The following is a 10,884-nucleotide window of genomic DNA, read 5'->3' as shown; positions in this document are numbered from 1 at the left end:
ATAATTATCAACACAGTTGGCCATAGTAAGCACTTAACACACATAAATAGAAAGCAATATTACAGACATATTTGAGAATGGAACAAAACAATACTCTGCATTAGAACGTTCTGCTGAATTCTAATGTGCAAGAGGTGAGCGCCCTAACAACTGTGCACTAAACTATCACTAAAGAAGAAAGGAGCGATTGATTCATCAGCTTTCGAATTATCTCGACGAAGGTTGTCCATTTCACTAGCTGAGGACACTCCTTTCCACATCTTAAACATACAACAGGCAGTTAACGTTGGGAGGTTAGAAATGTTGAGAGGACTCATTGGAGGAAGACGGCTGGTATTAGGACTCCGGCATTGCATCTACTGCTTCGGGAGCAGACCTTCACTGAGCTGTTACCATTCATGAGGCAGCGAACCAACCCTCCGCTATGATGCACATCTAACAGCACTGATGAAAACTGCATGGTGTAACGCTGGGGCTTCTTTCTAGGCCAAACTACTGTACAAAAGCCACACGTATTGTGCAGCCAGAACATGATACATATACACCCGTTTAAAGGCACAAAACCCTTCATGCGAAACAAGGTTACACTTCTTAGTGGCAGTTTGGAGAAAAAAAAGATTCAAAATAGTGAATTGTCCCTTTATTAGACCTGCACTTCAAAACTATCAAATCTAGTAACCACGTAAGCAGGACTTTCCCAGAATGCAAAGTAAGAAGGGGTGCTTCATATATTCACAACGTAGTCATGGTTTCAGCAAGACAGACAGCTTAGCATCTATGGCTGCTTCTGTAAACACAAATGCTTGGTTTAAACATTAAGATTGAAACATTTAAAGGGAAATGTTAAAGACCTCTGCACGAAAAACATGGAGAACCCCTAGACGTATCAAAAGGTGTTTGCAAAATGTATATCCATGTAACCATGCCCACTCACACCTATCCAACTCGGGTAAAGTGGTACAGAGGGTAAACTCACCACAAAGGCTAAAATGGCACTTTTGAACATGTAAGGGACTCCAAACCATAATGATTAAAAAAAACTGGTGTGTTCAAGAACTTCAGTATCATTTTTGGCTGACAAAACAGGTCCTTGTTCATTTGTTGCAGCATATGAAATTGATTATGCAATCCCTCTTAATTTTGGAGTACCTGAAGTGCACTGAAACTGTGTCAAAGTTGTTTGCTGACAAAAGAAGGGAGAATTGAACAAAGCGCAACACACTTAGAGACCCTACAATACAGAAGTTTAATAAAAAGTGACCTGAATGAGACACTGTCATTTTATGTACCCAACGGAAAGAAGAGTAGCAAGTGAGGTAGGTTAGCCATAGCCTTTTCTAGTTCAGCAAAAACGTGGATTAAAGAAGACCACCTGGGAGAAATCTCAATTTATAATGCTGTATAAATACTGAACAAGAATACTTGATTGCACTAGATGCAGACTTTTCATCGAGTTCTCTCATACTATCCCACCAAGCCCTATCCCTGTAGTCTCGCCACAGCTCCTTTCATCTTCAAAAAAGTATGACATGAGTTCCGGTAGATCTTGTACAGGCGTGGAGAATCCCCGCAAGAATCAAGGTTGGCAACAGGCAAGCGTACATTTGGCAAGGCCCACAATGGCACCCAATGCAAGGAGGCTCTTGGATTCAGGTCTGTATCACAGGAAAGTAAAATTAAAAGATAAAAATACTGAGGGCAGGAAGATGTACAAGATCACATGGCATGACTTTCGGAACAAATGGCAACTTTGGGCAAAAGTGCACTCAAAAAGATACAATGCTTATTTGCAGATACTGGAATGGTTGCACAGATAAACAGAAACAGAGAGATGGGGCACAATTATGCAGTGATTTGATATAGTGTTGAGGGAATCTTTTTGTCGTCTGTTACAGTCAAAACCAGATCTCCAATGATTGACAGATGTGGTCCTCATGACAGTTGTTTAGAGCCGGAGTGAAATAAGGTGGCCGACTCAATTCAGTTCCAAATGTTGAATTTACCAAAAACAAACGTGTAAAAAGCCACCTCACTGACTCCCACCTATGTTCCTATGATGTAGTAAGAAGCCCACAAATGCAATCAGCTCATATTCTCAGTTACAGCCTCTTCTAGAAGACGGCGTCCTGCCAGTGGCCATAAACCGGTATCTCCTAGATGTACAATAATGAAGACCGATTTGATAACACACATTTCTTTTACAAGCCAATTTAGAATAGCTAAAGTGTCCCAAGCAGATCTAATTAGAAACACTGTTATTAGCACAACCGTTCTTCATCCAGGTTACAAGGAAATACTTACAAAATGTTTGGGATAAGGAAAATGTTTTTTTTTTATGTTTGTGGTCTTGCTTCATGGAAAGGAAGCATTATGTTCTGAAACCTTTGTCTTTTACCAAGGATCCCACAAAACTATGTCCATGCACAGTATGGACAGTTCATATATACTGTGTTTAGGCAACATGTATTTTAGCTATTACAAAATAGTTTAGTACATAATATAACAAAGAAAGTTTTAAAATGCTGCGGGAAAAAACACGAGAGCACCTGAATAAAACCTGCCACCGATGGCAAAAAATACTAATCTCCCTGTGCCACTGGCAGGGCAACCTCATTGAGGGAGTCAGTCCCTAAAGAGTAGATATTGCCCCAGGGGTACATCCACGTTCTGCTGTATTTAGCATGCTGAATCCAGGAAGGCCACTACTCTTCAGAATTGTACAACTCTCCTTAGAAGATCGTGGTCTAGTATTTTCCCTTTAATTCAGTACACAATTTTCCAGTGGGTGGGCTGTTCACAGTTTTCCTCTTTGTCACCACAGAACCGATGGTATGTTGTCTTGGGATCCATGCCCAGAATTTCTCTTTCCTCATAAATCCGAAAGGAAAACGTTGAAACAGAGGTTCCTATGAAGTACCTGGATGGATGAGAATAACAATTTATTGAAGGTTACCAGGAATCAAATTAAGGCAAAAAACAAGATTTCAACTCACAAACGCACCACAGAGGGTTCTCTGTTAACAAGATATTGAAGGTAGAAGACAGGGTCTTTATTCAAGAGTCTGGAGCCACTCAGGTTGGAGATTAGTTATTTATCTAATGTTAGGCCCTTAGGTTGTAGCAACAGCAGGTAGACACTGTCAGGTCTTCATCCTCTCTCCAACTGTACGTATATCATAGCTTCAACATCACAACAGTCCCACAAACATTCTATTACACCATTCACTTTCAGACAGCTCAGACATGCAGGGAATGGGGACACATTGGATACTACACCCCTTCCCATTCTTTTTTTTATTGAACAATTTTATTAAATTGAAAGCACAGAGCCGTTCCGGCAATATCATGTTATACATCAAGCATGGTAAACAACAATACACTACATCAATAGGCACATAGTACATAATCCAGACACATGGAAGATTAGATTTCAGTCCGTCTGCGCACTGCCATGTCTTCCGTTGGTGATGTACAGATCTCCCCCTAAAGGCGTTCTATCCCCCCCACTTTTTATCGCACTTCTTTGGGCAACCCCGTAATTTGTAGACCTCCTTTTCTGCTATCATGCAGTGATCCATCTCCGCTACCCACCCAATCGTGGACGGTCTTTTATCAGATCCCCAGAGCATAGCTATTGCCCTCTTCACAAATAGGTACACCAATGCCACCCATCGTTGCTCGATTTCTGTTAAATCAGCGGGGTCCCATATATTCAATATTCCTAACTTTGGCGACAATTGGATCTGTTTGCCCAAGGTATCCTTCATTTTCCGGGTCGTATTATCCCATATAGGGCGAACCTCAGGACAGTTCCACAGTACGTGATGAAAGGTGCCATCTTGCCCACACCGTCTAAGACACAGCGGATCTGCCAGACTACCTATCTTAGCCAGACGCACCCCTGAAAGATAGGCCCTGTGTAGGATTTTTAATTGGATAAGGCGAAAGCGATGGTTAATCGCCGTTTCCCTGGGGGACATTAATGCAGTTTGCCAGTCGTCTTGCTCCAGCGGCCCCACATCTCCAGCCACTGTTCCCAGAGAGTCTGGAAGGAATCGGGCATGTTATTGCATAGCTTGCGGTATGTATAGGAGACTGCCTTATTCGGGAGTGGTTCAACAAGTAATCGGTCTTCTAGAGGGGATGAGTCTGGCAATGAGGACAAATCTGGAATATTGGCGAAGAGGGCATGTCTGATTTGTAAATATCTAAAAATTTCACTCGGTGCAAGTGCGAGTTCGGTTTGAAGTTCTTTGAAAGTGAGAAGTTTGCCCTTGTGCAATAAGTCTTCTATATTAGTTATTCCAATAGTGTCCCATTTGTCAAACCCATTGTGGTGGCAAAGCAGACCCAGTCGTTGAGAGGACCAACGCGGGGTGGCCTTAGTAAATTGGTTTGCCCACCCCAGATATCTGGTGGCCTATTGCCAAATAGTTACTGTTTGCGACATAGGTCCCAAGTAACGGCCTTTTCGGGTCTTACTGTAGAGAGCGCCTAGGTAGCCCTCTCGTCCAGTTTGATGGCGTCCTAGGTGGAATGCCGGGTTAGAGGGGGATACATGAATCCAGTGCTTTGTGGCTACCAGTTGCACAGCCCAATAATACAGGCGCAAATCCGGGAGGGCTATTCCTTCATCATACCATCCTTTAGTCAGTTTCCAGAGGGCGATACGAGGTGCTCCCCCATCCCACAGCAAAGCACGAACCTCACCCTCAACAGCAGTAAACTAGGTATTGGCAATTGGGAATGGACAGTTCTTAAGCACAAAGAAAAATCGAGGAAGTGCAAGCATTTTAAACAGGGCAGCCTGTCCCAAGAGTGACAGGGGCAGTGCCCTACAATGTTTAACATCATTTTGTAACCGTCGGAGGGGGCCCAGGAGGTTCTTATCGTAAAATACCTTTGGGTCGGTTGTAATATATATCCCCAAGTATTTGAAACCCCCGGTGGCAACTTCAATCGTGTATCCCCGGGGTAGGGCAGGTGGTTGGCCGCGCAAGACGTAAAGTATCGACTTGGACCAGTTGATGGTATACCCCGAATATTTACAAAATTAGTGATGACAGGAAGCAGACTATTAAGTGATGTCCATGGGGATGCCAAATAGATCAAAATATCGTCGGCATATAGGGAGATTTTATCTTCTATATCCTCGCCCCATTGCATGCTGCGTATCGAGGCATCTCGTCTTACCCAGTGTGCTAGAGGTTCGAGCGTTAGTGCGAATAACAGGGGAGATAAGGGACATCCATGTCTGGTTCCCCTCCGCAAGGCGAATGTTCGTGAGGTACGATTGTTTACCCTAACCTGCCTCAACAATGCAGTGTACAACAGTGTTACCCACTTTTGAAATCGAGGTCCGAATCCAAACCTTGCCAACACTTCAAACAGGTAGGGCCATTCGATCGAATCAAACGCCATGGCGGCATCCAGTGACAATATAACCGCGTCTTCTAGTAAGAATGGTTGCCTCCCGAGGACGTTGTGGACTCGGCGGATATTTAGAGCGGTGTTGCGGCCTGGTATAAACCCAGACTGGTCATCATGAACTAGCGAGGGGAGAACCGCGATTAGGCGGGACGCGAGGAGTTTGGCCAACACCTTGGCTTCCGAGCTAATCAATGATATGGGCCTATAGGAGCTACGGTTGGTCGCTGGTTTGTCGGGTTTACGTATGACAACAACGGAGGCCAGTCTCTGATCCAAGGGAAGAGCACCCCGTTCTAGACTCTCCTTGTACATAGTTTTAAGGTATGGGGCCAATTTGAGGGCCATTCCTTTGAGAAATTCAATCGGGACCCCGTTTGGTCCCATTGCTTTCCCTGAATTTATAGCAAATATGGCTTTACATATTTTCTCTGCGGTTATGTCGGATTCTAGGGCCTCCCTGTCACTGTCTGAAGGTGTGGGCAGATTCATTTCACCTAGGAGTTGGCGTGAGTCATCAGCGGAGGCTCCAGACCTGGACGTATAAACCACCTCCAGGTGATCAGCGAATGTGTCAGCTATCTCCTGAGGGTCCGTTATCCGTCTACCATAATTCAGGAGGAGTTCAGGGGCTCATCTAGCGCCTGGTCTAGACGTTCAAGCCAAGCCAGCATTTTCCCAGCTCTCTCACCAAGTTCATACACTCTATGTCGGGTGTGAAGGAGGCGTGCCTGAGTTTTTTCATGCGCTAGGGCGTTGTATTATAGTTGTTTGATTCGGAGGGAGCAGGCCGTAGTGTCTGAGGGAGATGTATTATGTTCCGTTTCCAATTGAAGAAAGTCACTTTCTAGTTGTGTCAGCTGCATGTTCTGATTTTGGAGATATCCGCACATCAGTGCTAGTGCGTGGCCCTTGATGACTGCTTTATAAGCCTCCCAGATAGTGTTTGCTGAGTCAACTGATCCGAGGGTCTCATGGAAGTAGTGGTCCGTGTGTTCCGCAAGGTCCTCTCCGATGTCAGGGATCGCAAGGAGCTAGGGGTTAATAACGATAGGGCCACGGGCACTATCCCTATGAGAGGTAAGGTCTACTGTGAGAGGGGAGTGATCCGAGATACCCCTCGGGAGTCCCTGGGGGTGTCGAAAGTGGCTTATGTCTGCAAGGGAGGTGAGGAAATAGTCAATGCGGGACATACTTTTGGGCGCATTAGAATAATACGTAAAATAGACAGTGGTAGGGTTTAGAGTGCGCCAGATGTCCGTAAGACCCATTGCGTGGGTAAATTCGGCCATGTGAGTGTTACGTCTGGGAGCTGGTGTTTGGAGAGGTCTGTCGAGTTTGTTGTCCATTATCATATTAAAATCCGCTCCCAGCGGCAGTGTACCCGGGGGAAGGTCTAGGAGAATTTTACCTAGGTCTTGCAGTGTTGACCTGCCCAAGGAGGGTGGAAGATATGCTGATATTACATTTAGTGACTTGCCCTCCCACATCGCCTCCAGGACTGCAAATCTACCATGTGGGTCAGTCCAAACACGGGTGGGTGTAATTGCAAGATTTTTGCGTGCAAGGATCCCTGTTCCCCTGGAGCCTGAGGTGAACCCTGCATGAGCCAAGAGTGTGTATCCCCATCTATTGAAGCTGTTCCCCACCAGATGCGTTTCCTGTAGTAATATCAGATCAGGTGAATCCCTCTTAAAGGTATTGTAAAACCACCTCTCTTTTAATCTTATTCCCCAGGCCATTGATGTTCCACGTCATCACCGACAACTTAGTGCTTCTCGTATCTGTCATGGTAGGTAGTAGTGTAGATCAAAGGGGAAATGTACAGCGGGAGTGACTAGTGCACCTATCTCCACTAATGTAGAAGACCAATATAATGGGATCGTGTAGGGTGAACTTTCCCCACCCATCCTCCCCAAGTGTGCGGACCATGTTTGCCGTTCAGTGCTGGAAATTAGTAGAATTGAGTATGTGCAGACGCTCTGTGTAAACATAACTATAACATAAAGAACCCCAACTACCCCCGCCCCCTGCCCTTACTTCCCTCCCTGCCCCCCTGCCAGTGGAATTCCAACTTTCCACACCCCAACTAGGCAGAGTGCTGGTCGCCCACCTCGTCATAGGTAGGGTGCCTGGTTAACCACCTCTACCCCCCCCACCCATGTAACATGGCATACTTTTGGTATAGTAGAGTTTGCATTTTTAGTCCGATCCTGTAAGCTGTTCAAGGCAGTATCTGTTACCTGAGGCCAAAGTTTCGTAAGGGAAGTGTGGCCGCAAAGATGCGTTATTCTATTCCCCAAGGGAGGCGGTCTGCACAGGTCGCCTATGCAGTTTTGGCCCGGTGATGTTCCTGTAGGAGACAAGTCAAGTCAAGTCCAACTGTGTGTTCAGCGTGTACCCTCTGAGTTTTCTTCTGAGCAGCGTTCCTGTGACCCTGAGGGATTGCGCTGGCTGGCGCCGGGTCCTTTACTGCGAGTGTCTGGCTGTTTTCCCACTCGACGCCATCCTTCCAGCCACTTCCATGTTTCCTCTGGGGATTGAAAGAACCAGGTTTTCCCCTCAGATTCTACGCGAAGTTTAGCAGGGAACATCATTGAGTGTTTGACTTCCTTGTCGCGTAGGGCTTTCTTGACCGCTGTAAAGCTGCGCCTCTGCGCCTGTACCTTAACAGTAAAGTCAGGGAAGAAGGTGATATTTGCGTTGTCCAGATGCACCGGTGGTCCCGCCCTCGCTGTCTGCAGGATAACATCCCTGCAGAACGCCGCTCAGAAGAAAACTCAGAGGCCTCACCCCGCGCCCCAGCCGATACTGTCTCCGTGAAGCGGAGGTCACCAACGCTCTGCCGCCCACCAGGCACTCGCCTCATCCGATTACCTCCGGCGGTCTCTCACTGGTGCCACAGTTCTTTGCGGCTGCTGCTATTTCTAGGACCTCTCGTCTGGGAGTACTGCCGCGTTTGCACCCACGTCTCCTCAAGCCGCCATCTTGTGGATCGCCGATTCTGCTCCGCATTGTAGCCTCCACGAAGGCGCTGGCCCAGGAATTGTGCCGCACACCTGTGCAGGAATGGGTTAGAAGGAGATTCCCGACCTCGGAGGGGAATCCCCGTTGTAGCGTACCAGGATAATTACGGATTTTCTGGGCGAGCGTTACAGACCTGCCTCAGAGAGAGACCATTCCCGACGGTCGCTAGCCACGCCCCACCCCTTCCCTTCTTATAGATAAAACAAAGAATAGCCATTCCCTTTAATTTAAAGTACAGGGATTCATAATCTCCCAATCTTCAAAATGCCTAGTTTACATATTTACCCAACAAGAACCCGTTAAACTCTCCATAACCCACGCAAATAAAGAAAGACAATACTAAGTCACAGAAACTCTGCGGCAGGTCAAGAGATCAGGCCACCCACACCACACATCAAACAAAGAAATGAGACAACTAGGTTGTGACTACCATTGCAACCTTCTTGGAAAAGATGTTTGACCACCACTTGTCTGCACACTCAAAATGATACCATACATCATTTATGCATGCAGGACATATAGTCACAGATTCCCAGTCACGCAACAGCATACTTTCTTCAACAAACGGTGCCCCCATCATTCCCAAATGTACACATTCAAGGAACAAAACAAAAATGGAAAGTTTAACCATATATCACCTCAACTCAAAATTCACTTGACAAGACAACAACAGAATACCTATCATCACAACTTTAAGCATACACAATGCCCCTAGACATCCATCGCCAGTTGCTTAACTACCCCAGTGACACAGACACAACAACTGCCAGACTATCTCCATCTTTCCCAAGCAACACAAAGAACCCCAGAAAGACAACACACTCCACCACAGACTCCCGTACCCCTCATTTCTCCAACACGCCTCACACCCAGTCACACCAGCCGGCAAATCTATATGACCAAGTTCCATGCAGAAGAAAGCACTTAATCTACAACCAGTAACACACCCTCTTGAAACTGCAGCAGAAAAAGTCAGAACGCCGTCTGAGCACAATGATGCCAGCCTTCAGTAGATGCATACTGACTAAAACGCATCACAAAACAATCACAAACATACTCTACCTCCTATACAATAAATCTGTCAAATCTTCCATTTGTACACAGTGATGATCTAGGTGAAATTGAATATGCTACTTACCAGTATGCATCTGTTCTTGGCATGTAGGGCTGCTGACATTCATATCTGTGCATAGATCGCCGCCTAGTGTTGGGTCCGGATGTTTGCACGTTGTTGTCCTGGAAGAGTCTTCGAAGTATCCTGAGATAGGTGACTCCTCCCCTGGAACACAGTTCGCATGGGCATCCTCTCCATCCTCAGATTGTTTTTCGCCATTGTGACAGTGATGGAGTAGATACAGAAAGTGATGACCATGCTATACAGTAATTCTGAGAGCTGCAGCTGCTACAGGCGCCGGGGAGGAGGGTGGGCGATATGAATGTCAGCAGCCCTACATGCCAAGAACAGATGCATACTGGTAAGTAGCATATTCAGTTCGAGGCATGTGGGCTGCTGAATTCATATCTGTGCATAGAATAAATAGCAGTACCTCCTATTGGCGGCGGCCACCAGTGTCAGCTGCAGCGGTCTGAAAAAGAGTTTTGAGAACAGCCTGTCCTACAGCTGCCTGCTGTTTTGAATGTACATCTACACAGTAGTGTTTAGTAAATGTGTGTATAGTGGACCATGTGGCTGCTCTACATATTTCCTGTAAAGGAATGTTTCCCAGGAAAGCCATGGACGCCCCTAACTTACGTGTTGAATGGGCTCATGGGGGAATCGTTAATGTGCGTTTAGCCTTTTGATAGCAAATTTGAATACATTTAACGATCCATCTGGCTATACCTGCTTTGGAAATGGCGTTGCCCTTGTGTTGTGGAGAAAAGGCAACGAAAAGTTGTTTTGTCTTCTTAAAGACTTTAGTTCTGTCTATATAGTACATGAGGGCTCTTTTTACATCTAGTGTATGGAGCATTCTCTCTGCTACATTTTGTGGATTTTGGAAGAAAACAGGCAGTTCTATAGTTTGATTCATGTGGAACTGTGATATTACTTTAGGCATGAATTTGGGGTTGGTACGAAGTACGACCCTGTTTGCGTGAACCTGTATGAATGGCTCTTGAATGGTTAGTGCCTGGAGTTCACTAACTCTTCTTAACGAAGTGATTGCCACTAGGAAAGCTACTTTCCAGGTGAGGAATTGAATCTCACATGAGTGGAGAGGTTCGAAGGGTGGACCCATTAGTCGGGTGAGGACCAGGTTGAGGTTCCACACCGGTGCTGGTGGGTGTCTTGGGGGAATTACTCGTTTAAGTCCCTCCAAGAAAGCTTTGATGGCAGGCACTCTGAACAAGGAGAGGTGCTGCCTGTTCTGGAGATAGGCTGCTATTGCGGTCAAATGGATACGTATTGAGGTGTATGCCAGATTGCAT

The 10,884-nt window shown here is 46.0% G+C and overlaps 1 protein-coding gene across 1 annotated transcript in view; it reads right to left on the bottom strand.

The window, feature by feature from the left end:
• Positions 1-627: 627 nt before the first annotated feature.
• The window catches only part of POFUT2 (protein O-fucosyltransferase 2), a 133,162-nt gene continuing 122,905 nt past the window's right edge, over positions 628-10,884 (bottom strand). The window contains exon 9 of the mRNA XM_085648615.1: positions 628-2,917. Coding sequence (XP_085504741.1) covers positions 2,764-2,917 — 154 coding nt within the window. The 3' untranslated portion in view covers positions 628-2,763. The remainder of the gene's footprint in view (positions 2,918-10,884) is intronic.

Source organism: Triturus cristatus, chromosome 3_2 (genome assembly GCF_964204655.1).
Source record: "Triturus cristatus chromosome 3_2, aTriCri1.1, whole genome shotgun sequence".
Lineage (NCBI taxonomy): Eukaryota > Metazoa > Chordata > Amphibia > Caudata > Salamandridae > Triturus > Triturus cristatus.
Note: the sequence above shows the minus strand (reverse complement) of the source record. Positions and strands in the feature narration are given on the sequence as shown.